This window comes from Sylvia atricapilla, chromosome 11, assembly GCF_009819655.1.
Source record: "Sylvia atricapilla isolate bSylAtr1 chromosome 11, bSylAtr1.pri, whole genome shotgun sequence".
Taxonomy (NCBI): domain Eukaryota; kingdom Metazoa; phylum Chordata; class Aves; order Passeriformes; family Sylviidae; genus Sylvia; species Sylvia atricapilla.
This window is the reverse complement of record NC_089150.1, coordinates 9347836-9372237: the sequence shown is the minus strand read 5'-3', so window position 1 is coordinate 9372237 and position 24402 is coordinate 9347836. Positions and strand designations below refer to the sequence as shown.

The following is a 24402-nucleotide window of genomic DNA, read 5'->3' as shown; positions in this document are numbered from 1 at the left end:
TGGCCGAGTCCCACGTGCCACCGCCCCGCCCGCTGCCTATTGGCCAGTCCCGCTCCCAAAGCACGCGGAGGCGCCGCCCGTGTCTCCACGCTTTATTGGCGCGCGACGCGGCCCCGCCGCGCACTCGGCCCGCGGCCCCGCCCCCCGCCCTGCGCGGGAAAACGTCACGTGCGCACGGCAGCGCTCCCGGCACTACAGCTCCAGGTGCACCCCGCTGTAGGCCTTGTCCACTGTCCACTCGCCCGGGGCTCCGGCCCCGGCCCCTGCCTCAGACCCCGCAAAGCGCTCCATCTCCTGCTGGAACTGCTGCTGCCGCCGGCGGTTGGGGTCCACGTTGATCCAGTTGTTGGCGATCCACTTGGTGCCTTGGGTGACCAGGCAGCCCCCGTGCAGAGCGAAGTCGTCCAGCTCCCCCACCCAGCCTGCGGAGCAGAGCCCCGTTAGATGGTGGCAAAGGAGGGTAGGCACAGCTGGGGCCACACACAGACACACAGCCAGCAAACACCAGTGCACTGTCCCCTGGCTGTACTACCTGCTTGGATTTGAGCTCAGCTACATCTTACAGGAGTTACTTTTCCTGTCATCCCTCCATCATATTGCCATCTCACCCTAGCACCTACAAGGAGTTCATCAGGGCAGGCTCCCTGAGTGCAAAATGCCCACTGCCTCCATCTCTCCACTCAGCACAAGTGGCTCTCACAATCTAGTTTACAGCATCTGTTTTCCTCGGTTCTTTTCGGAAAAAGGAAGGCTGGCATAGAAGAGATGGGTACTGCCACTAGAAGGCCTGTGGAAGCCAGAGGCTTGCAGCCATTTTAGAGATTCCATTTCAGCAGTTCTAAATGACCTTTTTAAATTATTCTATCGTTTTTCTGTGGCAGAGTTGCCTCAGCAGCCACTTCCCATTAAGGAACGAACTGCTCATAAAAACACAATAGGGTTCTTCTCACAGGAGAGTGACAGTCTTGATATTATCACCCCAAACACTAGTCTTGTGACCTCCTCTGCAGATTTTCTAGAGATAGAAACATAGGCTGCTCTCAGGGGACCTGAGATGCTACACTCCTTCCTCCCACCACAGCTCAAAATCTGCCATGGAAACCCTCCGGAGCCATACTCACCAGCAGCCTTAAAGAGTCATGTCAATTCCCAGCCTGTCAGGGAAAACCGCATGGCACTTTGTGACAAAAACAGCCCCAAGGACAGATCATGGGGCTGCGGCTGAGCTACAAAAGCAGGCATTGGCCCCAAGCATGGCATGGGGTGGCCCATGTGTCCTCATGCTGCAGAGCTGATGGCCGTGCCTTTGTCTACCTCCCCTCCCCACCCCTTTGGGCAACACCACATCAGTGACACATTTTGAATTGCAGACCAAGTTCCAGCAGGAGTTTCAGCTTGCACAGCGGGATGGAAGGCAGCTGGTGATGGCGAGTGCAGCCAAGGTCTTTGTTTGCTAGCTAGTCCTGTCCCCCAAAGACATCAGGAGCTACTGACCTACTGCCTGTAAACAAAGGCCTTTCAGAGTCAGGAAGCTCAATACTCAGCTCGAGACAAAAAGACTCAACAGTTCCTAGTAGCAGGCAGCTACCACCCTTTTTTGGCTGTTCTTTGAGCTCCTAGCTGCAGCAAGGAGATGATGGCTGTCACCTACTGCAGTCCCACCTCTCTCAAGAGCCCAGTTTTGAAGTGAGCCTGTACCTTCTCCATCGGACAGGTAGTTGTACCAGAAGACAGCAGTGCCTTGCTGAGGTTTTACTCGCAAGTTACCCTTGTCACAGTTCTTCCGAGTATCTCGAAGGTCAATGTCGTTCTGGATCAAAGACTGGAGAGAAACCATAGGCAAGATGTCACAAACAGGGCTGGAACAAGGCACACGCACTGGCTTGCCCCTGCCCCTCACCCTTGCCTGAGCGTCCCACAGGATGGCTTAGGGTTGATGCAGGGGCTTTCATAACCCACCTGGAGCAGCCAGTTTCAGGCCCCAGGAGGTTCATAACTTGTTTCTGAGCAGCTGCCATTTCTTAACACATTGCCTGATACCTGACACCTCTGAGCAGGAGAGCTGAGCTGTCAAAGCCCTGCCCCATCTCCCCTGTCCTCAGAAGAAAAAGACTGCAGAATGGTTTCTCCAATGCTCTAGCTACAAATGCTAATGTAAACCAACCTAACGCACCAGACCCCTTCTGCAGCCACAATGAATAAAAACATTCAAAGAGGGATTCAGAATCCCCAGGGGTAACATGTAGGTGAGGTTCATTTACCATCTCTTCGTATGTCCTGTTATCAGCAATAGGGAAGACTGTTTCACCTCCTCCAGTCACATTGTTCAGGTAGAACAGCACAGTCACATACCTGAAAGACAGAGGCTGTCAGGAGATGCACCTGGAGCAGCAGCACAGGGCCTGTCCTACCCCTCCACCATAAATACAGTGGCTCCTCCAAGACATCACATGGCATATGATTTACACCATCAGCTTTTCTCCCAGAGTAACACAAGGACAACAAAGAAAACCTCTACCCAGAGTAATGAGTGCGCTTGTAGGCTCTGCTAGGGATGGCCCACTCATTCCACCTTCCTTGTGTGGACCCAGAGGATCTGCCCACCTCTCCTTTAAAACCCCTTCCTGCTGGTGATGTCCTGAGCTGGTTTGTGAGCTCACAACCCAAGCACTGAGTCCCAGGCAAGATGAGGTGAAATGGCTCTTCACACCCCTTGTCTAACATGTTCAGGGCAGAGCTTACCGGCAGGAGGTCTCAAAGGGAGCGCTTTCATTGGCAACAAGCTTCGTGTGGCTGCAGGCAGTCTCAGGGAACACGGGGCCACTGTCCATGTGGGCATGATAGTGCCCTCCTTGGTCATACCGCACAACCTGGAGGGGCTCGCTGTGCTCCACGATCTCGGGGGGCAAGCGAGTCAGACGCATTACCCTGGGGAAGAGCAGAGTAGGTGAGGGGAAAGCCATCCTCACCCGAGTCAGCCACTACTCCCAAGAAGTGAATAAACCCAGAGAAAGAGAACCCCCTTCCCCAAAGACCGGAGAGACGGATGGGCTGCAGCGAGCATGCCAAGAGACAACCAGGTCCTTACACATCTGTTGGACTATCAGGATCAGATCAGAAAGCCCTTATCAAGATAAATGAAAAAAACAAAACCCAAGGAAGCATCTCTAGCAGGACTGCTCTCAGGAAGACTTTTCTCAGCAAGATCCCTTCTGTGCGTGTCCCTGGAGCCTTCATGTGCCATCTCATCACTTCTCTGGACTCCTGCACACCACCTACAGACCTCAGGGACAGTTAGCAAAGCACAGGGCCCCTGCTGAGAGTGAACAAGAGACTAGCTCTAGGAATAGTCTTGTCACCTAACTCACCTTTCCCTGTTGCCTTTTCAGCAGCCTCCCCCAGGGCAGAGGGGCACTGGAAGTGACCAACGAGACCGGAGCCCTCCTGCTCTGGGATTTTTCCACTGCTACATCTGAGATCATCCCCAAGGCAAGCAGGTACGTCTTGAGACCTGCCAAAGAACACTCAGAGCTCTGAGAATCCAGACAGTGGAGCCCTTGGGGCAGGTGCAAGGAGAACATGGCACCCGGGCAGGATGGCAAAGCTCCTGCAGGCACTGCCTGGTCCCAGGGAGGACTAACAGCCTCCTCCATTGCTGTGTCTTCACATCCTCCTGGCAGCGGCCAGCTGGAGAGCGTACAAGCAGAATCCTGATGCCTGTGTGTGCTGGCTAGCTGGCACAGAGAAGGTGGAAGCCACAGTCTGCTCTAATCAAGGCAGTATGTGATCCTATTTTCCCACTGGAATGCACTGAAGAAAAGGAGTGGCCAACAGCTGTTTTTCAGACCGTGGGACAGATTTTACCCACCCGTGTTCTGGGTGAGGACCAGTACCACCAGAACAAGCAAGTCTCCAGCCAGTTATCTGAAACTCACCACAACTACACGATTTGGCCCTCATGCTGGGCTTCAGTTCTTCCCAGTACCAAATCTGACATGAAGGGAAGGGTAAAAGGTTCTCCCATCTGCCATGAGCTGCCCTACAATACGAGTGCTCGAAGGATTAAACTAACTTCACTAATTTAGGGTGAAGTTGTGCTTTTTAAAAAGTCAGCTCTAAACAGCAAAGACAGATTTCAGTGAAATGCATGAGTAACTAAAGCAAATGACAGTAACTGCTGGCACCCAGACAGCATTGGAAATGGGCAGTTTCTCCCAGTAAGCTCAGTTACTAATTAGAATTAATGATTTCATATACTGCCAAATGTTCCTGGTTTTATAGGGCTGTTCTCAAAAGTGAATGGAGATGCTGAAAGGCTTGATTTTTCTTTTTCCCTTTCCACAGGACAATACAAATTCTTGTTCTAATGAAAACCTCCTCTCTCCATTTTGTGTCTGTGTTCATTGCTCTTTATACTCCAAGGACGTTTCACACAAATTAGGAAGTGTGAATATTAGCAATTCTGCCCCTGCCTCTCCCAGCACACAGGTGATGCTTGTGCCTACCCAAACCCAGCCTCCCCTCAGCTGCCTGGCCCTTACCTTTGCCGAATGGATCTCATGACCTGGTGTGCCCCCTCGCCCTGGTACAGCCAGGTGTGCTGGCTGTTGCGCACCAGGTCACTCATCTTCGCTTTCTGGCTTCCCATGTACTTGTGGAAATCACGGATATTCAACTGCTTGAACTCTTCCAAACTTAGCACACCTATGGGAACACAGGAAAAGCCACCTGACTCTGGTGCAAGTAACAGTTCTTGCATTCTGTACTGGGAGAAACACCAGCTGAGGGCACTGCAGAAACTGCCTTCCTCACATAGACCCCAGTCAGGGTCCACTGTGTCAACCACAGGCTGCACCCCTTCTACCCAAGGTCATGGGCTCCAGCAATGCTCTCACCTGCAGCAGAGGACACAAAGCAACCTGCCAAAGTGAATTGTGCAGGGTCAGAACTGGGACAGGTAAAACACCATTTTAAACTTTAACAAGCTCCTGAAATACACAATCAATACATCAGAAGAGAGAAACAGACACTACAGTTCTGACATACACAAGAAAGACTATGCCACCCAATGCCTTGAGGTTCATTACTTAGATATTTAAATCAACATGTTTAAGGACAGAGTGGGACTGCAGACCACATTTTCTATATGACCTTGCAGCGTAATTAAGAAAAAGCCAAATCCAAAACAAGCAGTACATTCTCCTGCATTTGTGTAATTGCAAAATATAAATGAGGAATACATGACAGTACGGTCTTGTGTAAATAGAAATAACAGAAAAGTAAGAGGTAAAAGCAGCTTCTCCTAAAACAGGTGTTTCTCGTTTGCACTCGACTGGAATCAGCAAGGCATGGACCCCTGCCTTTGTCAGCTTCAGGAAAGTCCTCACATTTGTTATTTTCTCTTTCTGGAGAAGGGAAGGCTTACACAGGTCTCTGATACCAGCATGCAGTGCACTGCCCTGAGGTGCCTGGCGCCCACCACGGGCTGGGAGAGGAGCTCACTCAGGCAGCAAACCCAGTGCTGCTGAGTGCCAAGTCTGCTCCCTGGGCACCAGCACCCCCTGGCAGGAGGAAGGACTAGCCACAAGGGTCAGCCAGGGACAGTTCCTCAGGTGCCATGTCCTCAGGTCATGACCAAATGATCCACTGTTATTATTCCTAGTGTCTCTCTGTCCCCACTTCCCCTGACTCCCCACAGTCTTTGATGACGCATTGCCACATCCAGGTTGTGACCTGGTCTCTCAGTGTCATGTACCAATCTAACAACAGAGTGAAGCAGCACTCTGGAAGCAAGGTCCTGCCAATAGCCCTTTAACAGGACCTTTCATTTGTTAATGTCCAGAATGGTGGAAAAGCCACTGAGGACTCAGTCATAGCCCTGCCAAGAATGCCACCAGTCTGGAGGAGAATTGCACAGGGTGCCCTCCGGATATTTATGCATTCACACTGCTACTGCTTCAACTCCAAAGCAGCTCCTCCTGGGCAGCTCTCAATGCCAGGTCACTGGAAGAGAGTGTGTAGAGCCTGTGCATTCACTTAATTTGATTAGGAAATGGAGTGTTGCTTAATTGAGGCCACTCTAATTAGAGCAGCAGAGGTTAGAGTGTATGTCCGGACCAGCAGGAGCCCTTGGGAAACCGGGGGCAGAAGGAGCAGAAGTGGCCTCATGGAATACAGAGAGGTTGCAGCGGCAGAGAGGGGGGTCAGCACCAAAGGCTGACAGACAAGATCACCTCCACTTCCACTTGTTCCACTCTCCCCTCACAGTGACATGGGCCTCTTGGCCTGCTGCAAAAGTTTCTCTGAAAACAGGGGAGGCATGCAATGTGTCTGAACATCTGCACCCCAGGCAACAAGAGCTCTGTAGTCAGAACCTGAGCGGTATCTCAGACCAGGGGAGCAGAAGCACAGCCCTAAGATCCTGTTACAGCAGGGCATGAACCAAGGCAGGTCTGACAGGGGAGAGGGAGTGCAGAGCTGTGGTCTGATCCTGCTCCAGCAAAACCCAAGTCCATGCAGTGGGACCAGCTAGCTGCTAGAGTGGTGTTGCAGGGGCAGGGGTGCTGCAGTAAGAGGGTTACTCTGCATTTACTTCCCTGAGAAGATGTCTAGGGCGGTGCTATTTCCCCTCAACGAATTCAGCTAGAGAAAAAGACCTGGGCAGGGACACAGCTCTCGCTCTCCCCTACATGGCTGTGCAGGGTCTCCAAGGTGCTGAGGGTGAAGGGATTCCCATGGAGCTGCTCTTACCATTCCCATCAGGATCAGCTTTGACGGCTGTGTACATCTCCCGGATGTTTTCTGGGGTCATCCACCTGCCATTCCCAAGTCGGGTATGGGTCAATACCTGAAATTCATAAATGGATAAAAAAAAAATCACTGGTTTCTTGCACTCCTGAGACCCTACAGATTCCCTGCCCTGAATTTCACCAGAAGCCTGGTGGAATCTCCTCCACAGCACATCAGCCAGACAGGCATCAGCACATTTCTGCAGAAAGACGATTGCGGTGAGAGTCATATGGCAGCCACACACCAAGTGTCACTGCTGAGAGCTGTTATTTCCAGTTTAGGTCATGGCAAATGACTGCTGGGACTTGGTTAACCAGCCCTGAGGTGGAGAGAGCACAGCTTTCTCTTGAAGGGAAAGTAAAGCTAGAAGTAAATGCTTTTACTTGTCCAAGGTAAGGGCTTGGAACAAAATTCTTCCCTTCAACATGTACAGAAAGATGCAGAAGCCTGAACAGCTCTCAGCAGGCTCTGACCTTCAGAGAAAGGAGCCTTGCCCTGGGCTGCCACTGACACAGTTCCCCATACTCCACAGCACTGGTGGTTCAGACTCTTAGCTTCACCTGACATGGGAGCCCGAGGATGGACATGCTTGAATTCAGTCAGACTTGCCCTGATGCACCCTGGCATACACGGCAAGGGTGCTGAAGAGCTGTGGACAGGAGGCTTATTATCCCCCTCAGCTCATCAATAGGGGTGGCTTTGCTTGTGAATTCACACAGTAAGTTCCCCATGTGCTGCACAAAGCAGGGCCTACGTGACAAACACACTTCCCAGGACACACAGCAAGAGGCAAAAACCCACAGCACAGGAACATTTTATCCAGCATATTCAAAACACACGTCCTGCCAAGGACTGTTGCTGTCTCCCAATAGCATGACAATTGCTGCACATTGCCCCAGAAACTTCCATTCTGAAGGCCAGCACAAATTTTGAGGCATAAAATTAAGCAAATTGTGATCGGTATATCCTGGGGTCTGGCCCCACCCAAGCACATGAGTAACCAAGAGAGCATCTGACGAAGGATGTGTGCCAGAGTCCCCAGCAAACCTTTCCCAGTCTGTCCCACACTCTACCTCTTTGAGCTGCAGCTGCCCATCCTGATTGTGATCCAGCAGATTGAAAATGTCCATTTGGCTGATTTCGATCATTTCCATGGCTTCTTCATAGTCCTCTGTTGGTAGGATCTGGCTCTTCTGTAGCCCCTTTAGCTTTGCCAGATGGACAATGAGCTTGCACTCCTCCTCTGTCAGGAAGTCAGGGATTTCTGCAGCAAAAGTGTGAGCAGCAACAGAGACTGAGGAACTGTTACAGTGAGACCCCATGCTGGTGGCAGGAGACTCAGGAAGAAAAAATCAAAAGAGGTAGGGGGGAAATTTAGGAACTGCCTAAGTTTGGGACTATCAAAAACATCCACCCTTCTACCAGAAGGGCTCTCAAAGAGCATACACCACACACCTGAGCTGCTGGAGGCAGGTATTTTTATAGCAGCAGTTCCTAAATGCTTGGATCCTGGGGTCAAGCCCTTAAACTCTCTCACAGATACCACAATGGACAAAGGAGTGAACAAACACGTGCATATCACTGCATATTACCATTTCAAAGGTGCCATGTGGATCACAGTCTGGGAACTGCTGCTTTACCGGAAGGGAGGCCAAAAATCTTTACAGTGGGCAGTGGTGATGGTCAGGGTTTCAGACTTCCTTGCTCTCACGTGGAGAGGACGGCACTTTGCACAAAAGCAAATCCCTTTCAGGGGAGCATGGCACAGTGCTCTACTATGAAACTCAAATAGAAAAGAGAAAATTTCTCACTTACTCCCACTCATTCTCTTGATCTCCCACTAAAAATGTTCTTCAAATTCAACAATAAAGGGAAAAATACTGGACACAGAGGATGTCAGGCTCCATACCCAGATATCTCCAGCTTTCCTTTGCAGCATAAACCCAGCAGCAATCAGGCAATTACACAATCCCAAACAAATTACAATGCAGAGAAATTCACCAATGACCACGAGGCTAGGAGACTTCTAGCTGCATGGTACGCTGGGCACACACTTGGAAAGCACTGGCAAGGTCCCATTCCAGAGCACAGTTATACTGTGGCCCAGGAGGTTCAGAGGATCCTCCTGGCTGCCATCTGTCACAGCTATGGTGACTTTGTTACCAGCTGCTGAGACTTTTGAAAAGGGAAAGAAAGACAGGTTAAGTGCTCCTAGACCCAAGGTCTTGCTCTCCAAATTACAACTCCCTAGAGCTCCTGCAGGTATGTGCCAAGGACACATCATAGATCAACTACAGCTGCAATCCTCTAATGGAGGGAAAAAATTAATTACTTTCATGACCTGAAATCAACCCTATCGGCTCAAGCTGTCAATAAGCAGTTGGCTTCCTGCTAAGCACAGACCAGAACCAGCCCTGTAGAAAATGAGCTATTCCTGGGAAGCCACAGGAAGACAATGCAGCCAGCTGTATCCCTAACACACTCCAAGGAAACAATTTCCGCCACAGGCAGCACAGGGTCCTTGTGCCAGAGGATGCTTCAGAGCTCAAGCTTCTACTGACCAGTTTGAAGCTCATGGCACAGCACCAGGTCCAAATGAACCATGTGCACTTGCAACTAACGGCCCCGGTATTTCCAGTTCCCCAAACTGGGCTACAATAATGATGGCTTATGGAACCTTAATTACATGCTGGAGGAAGGACAATTACAGTCTTTGGTGATAGTAACAGGATTTCAGAACGAAGCAGGAATTCTGTTAACTGGATAGTCTGTGGTCATGCAGGTTGCAAGGTGAGGGGGTTTCCAGCTGAGTGCTGCCAATCCCCTCTGCAAACAACTTGGCTTCACAGCTGCAAATTAGTTCCTCTCTGCCCCCAGCTCTCCTAAACAGTTAACATGAGGCTGTGAGACCATCCTATCTCCTTGCCTGCTCAACAATAGATCCAGCTAAACAAATGCCTCCTAATTGACTTTAAGCAACACTTGATTGCTTTTACAAAAAACAAAAGAGAGGAAAACTTCAGAGTTTATGAAATACTGACTAATCCTGGAGCAAGAGAAAGGGGATGGGTTGGAGCACTGGTGTCAAACAGAGATTCAATCTTGGCTGAAAGAGCTCCAAGACACATGGGCCAAGTCATTCATCCCTCCCCAACTGCCCTCATTTCCACACCTGCTGATCTAAGCCAAACCCCTGCTAAAATACAAACAATCGGGGCCGCTGGCAAATGAAAATTAGAGCATTGTCTTCCCCCATGAGGGCTCTGAAAGGGCTGCACTTAATGAGGATGGATTGACAAAGAGGTGGCTCGTAGGCTATAAAAGGCATTCCACAGTCAGGAGCAGCTCAGTCCGGGGTGTGCTGTCTGTTCACTTGCTCCAAGCGTGGTCATGTCCCCTCACAGGCATCCCCTGAGGTTGGCTGGCCCATGGCTACTGGGTCTCCTGGCACGCCTGCTGCTCTGCGGTTCTCCAGGTGCCTCGGGGAGCTACCTGAGGAGATCCTCCAGCTGCATGCCCATCCCACACCGCATGGCCTTGTGCTATGATATCGGCTACTCCGAGATGAGGATTCCCAACCTGCTGGAGCATGAGACCATGACAGAAGTCATCCAGCAGTCTTCCAGCTGGCTGCCCTTGCTGGCCAGGGAGTGCCACCCAGATGCTAGGATTTTCCTCTGCTCCCTCTTTGCACCGATCTGCTTGGACAGGTAAGATGCTTTTATGAGTTATTTCAGCTTTAACAGTTAACTCCCTGCAGGAACACAACTCTATCTGCCTCCTGAGAGAAAATGTGTTCTATGTGATCCGTGCAGTCCCCAAGTAGCAGTGCTGCTGCTCTTGGCAAGGGGCAATTGGATTACCCAGCAGGGAACATCCCTCTGAAAGTGAAACATGAGCGTTTCGTATCACAGGGGCAGAAATATGTTCCCTCCTTGGGATTCTTCTGTTCTTGCACCCCAGGCACTGCTGCTACATGCCCTGGCCAGTCCCTCAAACACTGCAGTAGCTGCTGGCACACACCAGCTTCACCTTCCACCTCCTGTGCAGCCCCTCACCCCAGCTCCTGCCCCGAACACATGGTTTCTCAGTTTCCCAACTGTTTCCCAACAGTTCCAGCAGAAGAAAGATATCCCCAGTTTTGAGGATTCAGTTGCAGTTCTCAAAGTATAGAGCTGCTAAGGAAATTTCGTGTAATCAGGCACCTGTAAAGGTAAGCAGTCTTTGCACAACTAGAGAAGATCCCTATGGAGGCGAAGGGCTTCTGGCAGTTTGTCTCATCCCTCTTGTCCTCAGAAATTCCTTGCTTGCTTCCTGGACATGAATGTTAAAAAAAAATTCAAAGATCCCAAAACTGCCTGCTAACCCTTCAACAGGGCCCTGTGCAGCACCAGTGGTGCCAGGGCTTGACCCTCAGCCTCCTGAATACCCGTCCCCTCCCCAGGCTCATCTACCCCTGCCGCAGCCTCTGCGAGGCCGTCAAGAGAAGCTGCGCGCCCGTCATGGCTTGTTACGGCTATCCCTGGCCCGAAATCCTCAACTGCAACAAGTTCCCTGCAGATCACGAACTGTGCATTGCAGCAGTCTCCATGGACGAAAATTCCTCAAACAGAAGAAGTAAGAGGTTTTTTTTCTTAATGTATTTTCTCATATGTAACACTGAAAGCTCAAAAGGATGATCCTATGACTTGTTTCTATTCTGCATATTTCTGGTTTTAAGCTGTATATATATAAAAAAAAAATTACAAATTCTAGTTTTGTTCTCTCTGGGAACTGTCTAGAAAATTAGCATAACATTGACTGTGGATTGTTCCTCTCTCTGCTGTATTCATTAGCTCCCTGGGTGCCATCAGACCCCGCAGGGTCTGGGGCAGAGGGAAAGAAAGGCTGCAAAGCCTCTGGCCCAGGCACAATGGGAAAGCTCATGGAGTGCAGACTCCCAGCAGCGAGATGTGTTTCCAGTGGAGCTATGGAGCTGCAGCCCCAATGCTTCAGCTTCATCTAGGGCTTAAAAACATGCAAAAACAAAGGTCTTGCAAGTCTCCTTTCTAAATATTAGAAACACCAAGAAGGGACATGAGCCTCTGCAGACATGAGCTACACTGGAAAAAAGTCTGGAGGACTCAATTAACACTCAGATACTGATGAACATTGGGGAAGATTCAAGAGCAGTTAAGGGGAGAACAGACATTACAACAACATCATTTCAGCATCACTGGATGGAGTCTGGCCATACCACTGTTTTTGCTGTTTCATCCAAATTAGGAGATCTTCATTAAGCATTTTCACTCAACTACTGCTTTAACACGCAGATGCACACAAGCCTGAACAAAACACGACAAGCAGCAGTCACAAGAGGGAGAGTCTAACACTTCCCATGCATTTTTGCCTGTCTGAAGTATCTCTCCAGAGACTGGGTAGCTCAGGAAGAAGCATCACTAAGAAACAGCAAGCCACCACTTGCAGATCTCAAAATTTCATTGTGCCTTTTCCAGTGAAGCTTGACAAGGGTGTTATAACCTAATTTCTGTTGCAGCAGTGCCCCGAGCCAGCTGCAAGGACTGTGAGCTCGAGGAGGCCAGCACCACCAGGGAGATCCTGGAAAGCCTCTGTGCAAATGATTTTGGTGAGTACCCTCCTTTTCTTCTCAATTGCTGCCATTCCTTCCAGCAGACAAGCAGTGGCATGGACAGAAAATAGCTTTGCTATAACATACTGTCTTGGAGAAACTGTAGCTTTTACAGCAGATCCCAGGGATTTTCAGTTTTCACTTTACCTGAGAGGTCGCAGGAGGACCCAGCTCCTGGCAGCACTGAAAGTGAAGACTTAATTTATTTCTGTGGGCTCTGATTTGGTTTTGGTCTGTGGCTGCTAAAAACAAGCAGTACTCTGGTTTTCCCTTGCAGACAAATATTTCAATCAAAGCCTATAAGAATCTTTAGCAAATTTCATGCCAGTTATTTTAAACTCTTATAGTGTTGTTCTGGTATTGGGACTGTGCCTCTCCTGGCCCAAACAAGTGGCAGTACTGGCTCTGCTCAACCAGATAGCAGGAAATTTTCAGGATACTGCCCTGAATTCAGGCAACATATAGCAAAATAAAGATACTTTTCAATAAAAGAAAAAAGGCTACAAATCCTGAGCAGCAGTGACTTCCAGCAGCTGCCGTATCACTTCCTGAAACCTCTGCCCAGAGAAAAGTCAAGTAATTTGCACAAGACCAGGACTTTGATCCATCTCTCTACTTGTGCCCATGATTCCTCCAGGGTTTCTGCAGTGGCGCTGATACATCTTTGCCACTCTTAGGAGGGAAATGGATTGAGAGGGAGAAGGAGGTCTTTTCTCCCACATAACAAGAACAAGAGGGAACGGCTTCAAGTTGCAATGGAGATGTTCAGATTGGGTAATAGGAAAAAATTTCTTCACCAAAAGAATTATCAAGCAGTGGAACAGGCTGCCCAGAGAAGGGCTTGAGTCACCATCCCTGAAGGTATTTCAAAGACATGTAGATGTGGTACTTGAGGACATGGTTTAGTGGCAAACTGGGCAGGGCTGGGTCAGTGGTTGAACTTGATCTTTGAGGTATTTTCCAACCTAAATAATTCTGTGATTCTAAGAACAGTGTTTATTACTGGAAACTAACCTCAAATGAGAACTTTTACAAGTTCCCTGCAATTGCAGAAGCTTGGACAGATACCTCTCCACATTACAGGGACAGCAGAGAAGCCTTTGGCTCTATGTGTTGAAGTAGGTGAGAGCTATGAAGAGTAAACAGCTCTTTTTCCACCCCCTGCAGCAGTGAAAATCCGAATCCTGAGGAAGAACACCACCACCACCATCTCAGACTTTGACCTGGACCCCTCCAAGGTGGAGGTGCTGAAGCACGGCCCGCTCCTCAGAACTGAAATCCCTGCCAGGCTCCAGCAGTGGCTGGATATAGATGCCACCTGTGCCCATAACATCATGCGAGGCACTCACGCAGGGGTCTTCGTTGTAAGTGGTGAAGTACAGAGCGACAAAGTGGTGGTGAACAAGGCCTATGCCTGGCAGAAGAGGAACAGGAACCTGCACCAGGCAGTGCGGAGGTGGAAACATCACCGCTGCCCTGAACAGGCGGGATGGAAGGTCTGAAAAATCTCAATTCCAGCAATAAGAAACTGCTCCCTTTCCTATGGCTAGAAGACTCCTTTCCCTGGCAGGTGGTGTTTTGGAGATGTACAGTCATATTTCTAAGTGATTTGAAACAGTCATAGTGCACAGATAGGGCTTTACTACAGATCCCTGTTTTACCAAGACAGAGCTTAAGGATGCAAGTTTAACATGTTCCTCTCACAAGGCTCTGTAGATCCAGGATGTGCTGTGTTCAGCTTGGCATAGGATCCAACATCACAACAAAGCTTAACTATGCAGGTGAGGACAAACTAGAAGAAACCTCTAATAACTTCTAGTTCTCATTATCAGAGCTGGTATTTCAGATTCATTATTTGACCCTGAGACATTGATGCTGTCTAAGTGCTTGCTTGTTTTCTGCCCAGAGATTGCATGAAAGTCTCCCTGACTGCGAAGTGATACTTTTAATGTAATGGAGCAAACGCTTTACTCTTGAACAGTCTGAGGTAAATTAACAGGGAGGGGAACCCACCCTGGTCATGCCCAGCCCCTTAAAAACTGCACACTGAACTCCACTCTTGAGTCAGGCTGTCCCTTCAGCTTCCTGCACTGAGAGCTGATGAACATCCACACATGCAAAAGGAAAGTGCCATTCTCAAGCAGGAAAGGCACAGAGCAGATAGCTGAGGGTTTCTAAATAACAGAGGAAACTATTTTTCAACATCAGAAATTCAGTGTGGATCAGAAGATTCTGGTAACTGGGGATATCACAAGACCCTTGAGAAAAGCAGAGCATGAGTGAGACATCAACTGTTCAAAGCTCTGCACTGGTGTGAACAGCAGCTTTGCTTGGCACTGGGAGGTGAGTCCTAGCCCCAGCACAGTAGGATATTGCAGTTTTGATATGGGAGCAGGGGAGAAACCTTCCACAGCTGCCTGGCCTTCCACCTGCACAGCAGGAAAACAGAACATACGGGAAAATTCAAGTCTCACCAAGTTCTCTTCAGCTCACTCTCTCACTCAAGCAGGACTGTCATTCCCTGCAGGGGTACACTGTGCTCCAGACCACAGAGCAGAAAACAACAAATCCCCACACGAGGAAACAAGTCGGATTTCTACCACCTAACAAAGCACTGTCCATGGAAAATTTTCTATATTGGTTTAAGCCTGTGGCTGAAATAAAAAAAAACCAAACATGTGTAATAATAAACAGCCTTTGGGAGGAATGCTTTCTGCCTCGTTGGTGATGCCTGCAGCGTTGGCCGGTCTGCTGGAGACACACTGCCTCCCCGTGTTCACAAGGCACACCAACAACCCACGCTGCGGGCTCCTCCTCACGCTGGTGTGGGCTGAAAGGAGCGCTCAGACACACACGCTGCAATTCAGCTGCGCCCTGACATTTGTGCAGTGATTACTCTTCCCTGAGGCTCAGAAGAAAAACACAGCCAAATTTCCTATTTTTATTCCTCCCCACTGTCTTGTCTTAGAAACTGCTGCCCAATCCACAGAATCTGCTGTCAGGTGGTCCCTGCAATGGCAGCATCTTCTGAACAGATCACGTTTGGAAAACAGAACACATAAAAGCTCTGAAGGTTGAAAAGGTTTTGTCTGATTTGCTTTCCATTAGTAGGGCTGTTTGATTACTAGTGTTTCCCAACGGAAAACTGCACAGATGGTCTGACTTACAAGCTTTAGAAATTATGCCTTGTAGCAAGACGGAGGAAAACACAGGGCAGGGATTTTTTCATAGCTCCATAAAATATGCTTGGGTTCCATGCAGATGTGACTTACTCACAACTAAAAACCAAACCTAAAGTTCCCCTACAGTGCCCAGCCCATGCTCTGAAGCCCAGAGAACACATTAAATCATTAATGAGCGTCTGCTGCTGTGGTCCTCACTGCAGCCTGCTCTGCTGAAAGCAAAGATGACAGACCAGGCACTGTTTCCTTAAATTGGGTCTTGTATTCTGCAGCACTTTGTGTCAAATCCCCAGAAACTCAAGAGTCTTTGCTAGGGGCTTCTGTATTCAGCAAACACAACCAAATTGAATACACACTTCCATTAATTTAAGCAACAGAGATGCAATGACTTAGTTTTTTAAACCAGTTGAATTAGATTGGTACTGCTTGCATAGATAGAGAAGTCTCTGGAAGTTTTTGAAAGTCAGAGCTGGCTCCTGGCAGGTTCATCCGGGGAGATAACAGTTGTCTTGCAACTTGCAGTTTCTAAATAAGGGACTTCTTATCAGAGGACAAAGGAGAACAGACTTGTGGCATCTCAAATGGTGAATGTCTGTCATTGTCTGTGATGGCATCCTCAGGGAGCAAAGCTTCCCTCAAAAACAGTGGAGGTGCTGGAATAAGAAGCTAAAAATTGCAAGATTACTACTGCCAGGACAAACTTGCCTTTTATCATCTTCAGCACCTTTCTTGAGGGCGAAGACCAACCATTTCACTTCAGTGGTAGTAGAAAGGCAGGGAAAGAACCAGAGCAATTGCCTCAGACCGTGGTTCTGGTAATGACATCAGTTTTGTGATGCTGTGGGGTTATCAGCTCCAGGTTGGTGTGTCTGTCTAGTGAATGTCAGACTGAAATCTACTACGAAATTCATGGTAAGGTTTTCAGAGTATATGATCTATTTGGAATAAAAAAAACCCCTCTATTTATATTATTGAGAAAACATCGGAAAAATTCTCTATGCTGTCTTTTTAGAAACAACAGGTTTCTTCTGAATTTGGAATAGTAGGAATTTTGTAATGACTGATCACCCCTCCTCAAATTATTTAGCATATTGTCAGTGGCCTTCCAGAACACAGACTTCAATTAGTGAGACTTGACCAGTGACAGCAAAACATCACAAAAAGATAAAGAAGATTAAAAAATAACTGAAAGGCAGATGTTGTGTGGTGTGTATCAGAAAAGCCAAAAATAAAGATAAATCTAGAACAGGACACAGCATGGTGGAAGACTTTAAATCCATCAATTCTCCTGTTACTCATTTCCTCAGTGCTGAAGCATCAACGCTAAATTGCTTTTTCATTATTTATTAGCAAAAGTTTGGGTATCGCTTGTCCTTTCCTTATACTCAGAAGCTTCTTCAAGGTTCTTGCCAGCGATCTGCTGTCTATCCTAGTATTTTACAGAGAACCTGAAAAACCTGGAAAGGTTAACCTTCCAAATTCTTCCAAGTGGGCCATGCAAAATACGCAAACCTCTGCGAATTTTGCATCAATATACTTTAAACAATATCACACTCTTTTTAACGCAGCCCCAAGGAACAGCAGCACAGGGAGGTGATGCCAACACACGGGAAATCATTTTCCCCCGAGTAGGTGTAAGACAGCGGCGGGTGTCAGACAGACACGCACACACACCCCCCGCTCCGCCGTCAGGGCGGAAACCCCCCCGCACCGGCGTGCCCGGGCCCGGCAGCAGCTGTCCCCGGCGCGGCCGCTACTCACCGAACAGGAGCGGCTTGAGGCTGAGGGTGCGCACAGCGTGGGCCCTGCCGGGCACCAGCTCCACCCGCTGCGTGTGGCCCACCTGCGGGGAGAGCAGCGGTCAGCGGTCAGCGGTCAGCAGCCCCGGCCCCGGCCCCGGCCCCCGGTCGCGGCCTTGCCTTGATGCCCTCGAGGCGCGGGAGGGCGCGGGCCGGCGGCGGTGGCGGCGGCGGGGGGGCGGCGGGCGGCCCGCCGGGCTCGCCGGCGCTGAGGTGCACGAAGAGCAGCAGCCCCAGGACGTTGAGGACGTAGAGGTGCGCGAAGATCATGAGGACGAGGAAGTAGGGGCGGGAGCAGACGGGCCGCGGGCGGCCCCCCGGCGGGCCGGGCAGCGGGGGGCCCTCGGCCCGCGCCTCCGCCGCCGCCGCCATCGCTCCGGCCCGCCCGGCCCCGCGTCACCACGGCAACGGCCCGGCGGGCGCTGCGTCACCGCGGGGCGGGGCCAGAGCCGTGGGCGGGGCCGGCGGCACCGCCCCCTCGCCCCGCCCCGCCCCGCCGCCAAGAAGAGCCAGGACACCGCCCGAGTTAGAAAGTCACAATTTATTTCAAATAAACCACGGGCACACCTCTGGTAAACCGTTTCCCGGGCGGTTTCCGCCGCCCCTGCCCCTCTCTGGTGCCTGCGAAGAAAAGCGAGGGGGTGGGAGCAGTCCTGGGCCCTCCCACATGCCTCAACGCTGTCCCACAACCCCAACCAGACCGGGACCGAGAAAGGAATTCCCAGAACAAGCGCCTCATTCAAAAATAAAGTTCTATTTTTCACCTGCTTAAAAAGTCTAAAATTTAGAGTGCAAGACTATAGTACAGAACCCTCCTGCTGCCCCGCCTGCGGGCGGGCACAGAGACTTCGCTGCGCAGGGCAGCAGTCATGCAGTTTACGGTGTCAGTAGAAAACGGTTTGTTACAGTCTGGGAAGCCTGAGGACGAATAGAGATGAGGCAGCCAATGCACTAAAACGAGCGAAGCCCAAATAAAAGAGTACCAGATGCAAGGATGGAGAGGTGTCGGGCTGGCACAGGAGCTGGAATCAAGTGCAAAAAAAGAAAAGAGAGCAAACATTCCACACCTGTAGCAGTAATGCATCAAATGGAAACTTGTACCTCAGAATTAACGGCTCCTGAGCCACTTTTTATTACCTACATCCATATAACCTTGCTAACTCAAAGAGGGCCATGTACATACTGGGGGAGGGGGGGAAATGGCCTTTTCTTTGCGTGTTGAGAACCCACATTTCCTTCCTGTCACCTGCCTCCTGAGCAGTGTCATTCACCTTACACACGGAGACAGCAGCCCTTGTGCCCTGTGCATTTTGTCTTGAAGTCCATAACTTTCTGTACAACACCAGTACAGAAGTGGTCCTGCCTGGGCTGCAAAAGCAAGTCCTGTTGTTTTCCCAGAGTATCGCAATAGGATCTGTGGGGGCAACCCAGGACTTTCACCACTTTCAGAAAGGATGTTTTGTTTAAAAATAAATGGAACTGTTCACAAAGCTCTAGTTTCAGAAAAACTGAAAGAATTAGTGGGTGCACTGTGCAATCCTCAGCCAAGCATCTCAGCAGCCTGTTCAGTAAGCCTGACCACAGCTATATGGTTTGGCTTGTCTACAAACAAGGATTCATAGCAAAATATTTTGTGGGGGCAATGAAAAGGGAGGGAGGGAAGGAAGGAGGGAAGGAGAGAGACAAAACGTCATTCTCATTTAGCTCAAAGCTGGATGATTATGTAACAGAAGTGAAAATTCTTTGGGATTAAGAAACTCCACATATCTATTCTGCAAAGGGACTTGGTGTTAAGGTAGTTATGTTTAGATAATAAGAACACCAATCAGTACTTTGCACATTACATTTTTAAATAGTTTAAACATCGGTTCTATTCACTGCAAACTGCTGGGTCTCAGCAAACCTTACCCCCTCCACCATCCCTTCTCATGGAAGCAGCATGCCAAGACAATCAATTGGGGAAGGGAGAAGAGAGATTGCCCTCTAGGATATATCATGAGAAGGGCACAGAGAGGCTGCTGCTGGGTGCAGAGTAAGGAATGAAGTCGAGACAGTGGCTGGAGCAAGGTCAAATCTATTTCTATAGCTCCAGGCTCCAGGGGAGCCAGAACAGGACAGAGCAGGAACATAAGGAGCCATGGCTACGGAGATCTCTTGCACAGCAAGCAGTGCTGCTCCCAGAAACCACAGACCCCTTCCCTGCCCTGCTCCCTGACTCCAGCCATCTCTCCACAAGTCTGCCCTACCCTCAGCTGCTTTTGCTGAAACACTCACTCCATGGCCAGCAGCTCCTCGCAGTGCATTCCCTTGTTCCCTGAGGATAGATCCCACACCAGGGACAGGAGGGAGGAAGGAAAAGGCCTCTCAGTTTGAAATTTTCTGCTGTGTACAACAAGCATGGCCACAGGATTAGCTCCTATGACAGCTACTCCTTGTTTAAACTAATGCATCAGTCTTGATAAAATCTATGAGCCAAATTACACCTGCTGCAAATACCTGGGTCACATATCTCAGGTACATGAAAGAGGCTCCAACAGCAGAGTTAGCTTATTCTGACACACAGGAATTTAGCACTTTTCCCCCCTCCAGTTTAATCTTTATCAAGTGACATTGCATAAGAACAGTACAGGGATGCATCAAAGGCAACACTTCCAAATACAGCATAAAAGAGAATCCCATGAGTTCCCCACAGATCAGACTCCAGCTGCACCTTACTGGCTGCAAACAACAAGCTCCTGGTGCAAGTGACACAGATATCTGTGAAATCCTAATATGTGGCCTGCTTCCTGTAGCAAGCAGGCAAGAGTCGGCATTTAAGTAACCTTTTTCACGTTAACCCCTACTAAGATGAGCTAGGTTTTCATATTTTTATTTTAGTGTACATTTTACATTAGAAAAGAGAATGTTAATAAAAAAGCTCAACATGCTCCTAACAATCAATTTTCTGATAAGTTCCCACCAGCATCAATACTAATATACAAATAAATTAATTTTGCTAGTTAATTTTTTTGCCTGGCTTGGTGCAGGCACTGCACAAGGAGTGCACCTGTTTTCAAGTGCCCATCCACATTGCCAACACGTGCCAGGGAGTGTGTTGTACATAATCTTTCCTCCTCATAATATAGTGGTGTTTAGTCTCACTTTGATGAACAAGATCAATTCTTCTCAGCCATGCTACCCAACAGGCACAAATAATCTTTGTCAGGCTGCATGGCATTATAATAATATGGATTCTTTCACTCCGCAAAAGCCCCAAGCCTTGATTAACAACTGTACGCTACTACTCCCTCATCACTCACTTTGGCAATACAACATCCTCCCCACAAAAACAAGTAAAGCAAAAATCTACATGGAAGACCTAAAATTCATCAAATGCAGAATCTGATTTCTCTCAATTTCTCTCAAACTCAAGGTATATCCCCCAATGTTAACCCGGTCTGCCCCCTGTAATTCCTCTGTCTGCTTTTGATTGTGTAGCTGGATTTACAAGAAAAAGAGATGTCATATGTGATCATACTGAATCACAGCCACTGCTGGTCCTGTCAGGCCAGACACAGCAGCAGCCACCTTTAACACCAGCCACTCTCCTCATGAAATGCCAATGCTGCAACGCCCTGGTTAAAGGAGCATCGGAAAATCTAGCTGAGATTTTTCTTTTAACCTCCCCTTCAGTGACTAGGAGGATTTTTGGGTCAGAGGAAGGGAGAGAGAAAGGGGAAAAGCCCATTAAATTTACAAGCAGATTAAGGAAAAACACTCCACTGCCAATTTATTTTAAAAAGGGTTTTGTGTTATTCTAAGGTTTGTCTGTATAATTGTACAACCGTTGAAAATTACATAAACTGTAATGATCTAACACTATTAACAGCCATTCAGAAAAAAACTCCCTCCCCTTCTGAAACCATCAAGGGCAGGAGGGAAATGGCCCAGGAAATATGCCAATCTGAGCTCTGGCCTCTAGCCTGGCAGAAACAGAAACAGAAAGATAAGAGAACAAACTGGACTAAGAGGTGGTGTCTGCATGTGTCTGACTTGCAAGGGGAGGGGTGGCTTTGTCCTTGGCCGTGTTCTCCCAGAGGCAGTGCCTGCTTATCCCAGTGAAGCTGCCATCACTTCACTCGCTGCTCTCACCCCTGCACTGTCACTTCCTCCTCTCTTATGTGTCATGGAAGTCTTTCAGCAGGGTCCTCCGTCTCTGCTCTGCTATGTGCATCTGATTCTCTAAGTCCTGGTAAAAGAGAAGGTACAAACTGTTAGCATAAAATCCCCAGAGAATTCATTTTCCTTAGCGGGACACTGAACTCCAGCTTGAGAAGCACCAACCATCACACATTTCACACACACTCTGGATTATAAGATCCCAGATTCTCTTCCTTTTTATGTAGGCTCCCTCTGCAGTTACCCAGCACCTGCTCTGTCTAAAATACTACACACTTTAAGAAACCTGCCTTTCCCTAGAAGGTTGCATGCAGTCTCCTCCAGAGCTGCAGAAAGTAGGACTTGTTTCCTTTTGCAGGAATCCCTGCAGCTCTCCCTCCTATCCCACAAGGCAGTGAGCACTCTGCTTCTACATCATCTGCTGGCTAAAGGTGGTTTCTGGATCTAGTTTCTCAGAATCCTCACTTGACAGCCTTACTGCTCCTGCAGAAGTGTTAAGCCCAACAAACAAATCTGGCCAACAGGCTCAAGCAAGCAGAACACTCACCCCTCTGTCATAGCTATCTGCTCGCTCCACCTTCCATGAGAGATTTTCAATTTCAGCTTCCAGCTGGGCTTGCTGGTATTCAAACTGCAAAGAGAAAAATAAGAGACATCAACAAGAAACTAGTTTAGTGGAGCAGTTTCATTACACTTGAGGAGCAGACAATATGTTCTGCTAACAGCAGCGCAGGCAGAGCAGGTTTGTGTCTCCTCCTTATCCACCTTCACCTTGATGGGATCACCCTTTCTGGGTATTTCTTGTATAAGCACTCCCCAACCTGCATCACTCAAAATTAAGCCAGTCAGCCTAAAAACACTGCACATGACAAATATCCCGTAATTCAGCTTATTTTGCCATAAACAGGTCACAAAATGCTCTCCCCTAAGTAGCTCTGCAGGCAGAGTGGAGGGACTGCTGACCACTGCTGGGAGCAGCAACTTGTTCCACTGGCGCAGTCAGATCCAGAAGAGAACATATATCCACAGCCTTAAAGAACACATGATGCCATGAAGAAAGATTCTATAAAAGGTTTTACAGGACACCTGAGTCAAAGAAAAAACTCTTCACTGAATTCACGGTTATTTTTTTACTTTTTCAGCCTATGAGATGCACCAATCCAGCAAAGAACTTACAGCAGGAATAAAAAGCAAAGCTACACCCTGATCCAAGGAAAAGCTCTCCTCCAGCAAGTCTTCACATGAAATATGGCCCACAGCATTGTGATAAATCTTACCAAGAAATAAATGCACACTTCCAGCCTCAAAAGATTCTGGATAAATGGCTTGTTAGTGAAGTGCAGTGACGTCCCCATGGAAAATAATGTAGTATGTAAGAGGACAGAGCTGCTGGTCGACTTGAAGTGAAGAAGAAACGTGCAAACCCACCTACTTATCCTGTCCTTACATCACACTCAGGACTAATATTTCAGACACTATCCAGCTCTGGAATTCAGCCCAGCATGCTGCCAGCTATACCCCAAAACGTTATCAGCAAAAAAAGAGCAGAACAACTTACCAGCTTCTTTCTAGGACCAGACTCCATGTAGTAGGCATATGGATATGTGTACTGCAGGGTGTAACGACACTGTCCAAGAGTGGGAGGAAGAGAGAGAAAAAAGGACAGGAATCTCAGTCTTGGAAGTCAGCACAGTCACATTTATGTGATTACTACAGGCTAAGAAGCTACCTCCTGACAATTGGACACTTCCTGGTAGAAGTGTCCTACACCTTTCCTACACCTTCCTTGGAAGAACTTGCACAGGTCTGTGTATTGTGGAGTATGACTTTACACAGGTCACTTGTAGATGATTTTTGGTTAGTTCATGTCCTAGACTAGAAGTACTGTCCCACATAACCACACCTCTTAAATTTCCTTCCTTACTTGGTGTTATGAATTTAGCATTCTGGCATGTATTCTCTTCTCTGTGCCGAACAAGACACAATCACCCACCTTTGCAAGTAGTTTTGCAGCATTCTGTAGGTATTGCCAATCTATCCACGTTCCCAAGTTGTTCATAACTCTTTCTTGGATTTTCTCCTGGATTCGTTGGTATGTCTGTGCCTCCAGCTGTAGGCTTTTATTGTGATTCTCCCACTGCAAGGGGTAGGGAGACAGGGAAAGGAAAAAAAATGGCATGAGAACAGTGTATTACTGCTGTAAAAGCACAAGCTCTAGCAAGCAGAAATTGAAGTGGGGCAGGAGTCCAGCAAGGCAAGACATGCTGTGGGAAAGAATGGCAAGGCAGCACCTCCAGTAGCAAGTGGTGGGGGCTGTAGACAACAGACTAACAGCAGCAAGAGCAGGGAGCAAACCCACCTCCTCCAAGTGGGAATGCCCTCTGGTCACACAGTGACCTTGTGTCTAACAAGGGGGAAAGTCATGGTGATTCCTCTGTTTAAAGGATTTCTATAGGAAGGCCAAGAGTTTAAATTAACATTTGACATTGGCTCAGTGAACTCCAATATCCATGTGCACATTGTAAACATGACTATTTCCCAAAGCCTATTGGTCCGGAGAGCCAAGAAAGAAGACATTTATTTTATGACAGGATTTGGTTCATGCTGTGAAGAATAAACTCATTTTAATGGGGAAACTGAAGTGCAACAGTATTTAGCCTCTACCACATTCTCTTCTAGAGATGCTGCTGTAGAGTTGCTCTGCATGGCCAGGTGCATTGAGCCTGCTGTGTGGACAGAGATGCTCTGATGGCAGCTTTTAAAAACGTGATTACATGATGTTTTAGTAAAACTTTGCTACAGCCAATGGAGCTTTGAACATGGTAGAATTTATTTTGTTTTTATC

At 48.5% G+C, this 24402-nt stretch overlaps 3 protein-coding genes across 9 annotated transcripts in view; 1 reads left to right on the top strand and 2 right to left on the bottom strand.

Moving 5' to 3' along the window:
* Window positions 1–78: 78 nt before the first annotated feature.
* P4HTM (prolyl 4-hydroxylase, transmembrane) lies at window positions 79–17799 on the bottom strand. Of its 2 annotated transcripts, none has more exons than XM_066326547.1 (9): window positions 17520–17799; window positions 17362–17443; window positions 7863–8053; window positions 6751–6847; window positions 4542–4728; window positions 2743–2928; window positions 2262–2352; window positions 1699–1822; window positions 79–422 (listed from the first exon to the last, which is right to left on the bottom strand). In XM_066326547.1, the coding sequence occupies exons 1-9, from the start codon at window positions 17769–17771 to the stop codon at window positions 193–195; spliced, it is 1440 nt and encodes a 479-aa protein (XP_066182644.1). In that variant the 5' UTR covers window positions 17772–17799; the 3' UTR covers window positions 79–192. The 2 variants fall into 2 exon arrangements, with proteins under 2 accessions (XP_066182644.1, XP_066182645.1); XM_066326548.1 differs by having other exon boundaries at window positions 4542–4704.
* Window positions 9566–15103, top strand: LOC136366150 (secreted frizzled-related protein 2-like). The gene is made up of 5 exons (XM_066327060.1): window positions 9566–9579; window positions 10125–10499; window positions 11234–11406; window positions 12326–12415; window positions 13586–15103. Exons 1-5 carry the CDS (start codon window positions 9566–9568, stop codon window positions 13918–13920), a joined length of 987 nt encoding a protein of 328 aa, XP_066183157.1. The 3' UTR covers window positions 13921–15103.
* A 126-nt stretch (window positions 17800–17925) lies between the features above and the next one.
* The window catches only part of ARIH2 (ariadne RBR E3 ubiquitin protein ligase 2), a 36329-nt gene continuing 29852 nt past the window's right edge, over window positions 17926–24402 (bottom strand). For 5 of the 6 annotated variants that reach the window (XM_066326541.1, XM_066326540.1, XM_066326545.1 and 2 more), the window contains 4 exons: window positions 23551–23694; window positions 23116–23184; window positions 22105–22188; window positions 17926–21627 (listed from right to left, as the gene is read on the bottom strand). In XM_066326541.1, the coding sequence (XP_066182638.1) occupies window positions 21556–21627; window positions 22105–22188; window positions 23116–23184; window positions 23551–23694 (369 nt within the window). In that variant the 3' untranslated portion in view covers window positions 17926–21555. The remainder of the gene's footprint in view (window positions 21628–22104; window positions 22189–23115; window positions 23185–23550; window positions 23695–24402) is intronic. The other variant, XM_066326543.1, reaches the window with a different exon arrangement.

Bases quoted from the DNA above. Each gene is read 5' to 3' on its own strand.
- P4HTM (XM_066326547.1), bottom strand. From the start codon at position 17,771: ATGGCGGCGGCGGCGGAGGCGCGGGCCGAGGGCCCCCCGCTGCCCGGC. The intron at 17,444-17,519 runs GCAAGGCCGCGA...CTCTCCCCGCAG, and splicing joins CGCGCCTCGAGGGCATCAAG to GTGGGCCACACGCAGCGGGT. The intron at 2,353-2,742 runs GTAAGCTCTGCC...TCTGTCTTTCAG, and splicing joins CCCTTTGAGACCTCCTGCCG to GTATGTGACTGTGCTGTTCT.
- LOC136366150 (XM_066327060.1), top strand. The intron at 11,407-12,325 runs GTAAGAGGTTTT...TTTCTGTTGCAG, and splicing joins AAATTCCTCAAACAGAAGAA to CAGTGCCCCGAGCCAGCTGC. The intron at 12,416-13,585 runs GTGAGTACCCTC...CACCCCCTGCAG, and splicing joins CCTCTGTGCAAATGATTTTG to CAGTGAAAATCCGAATCCTG.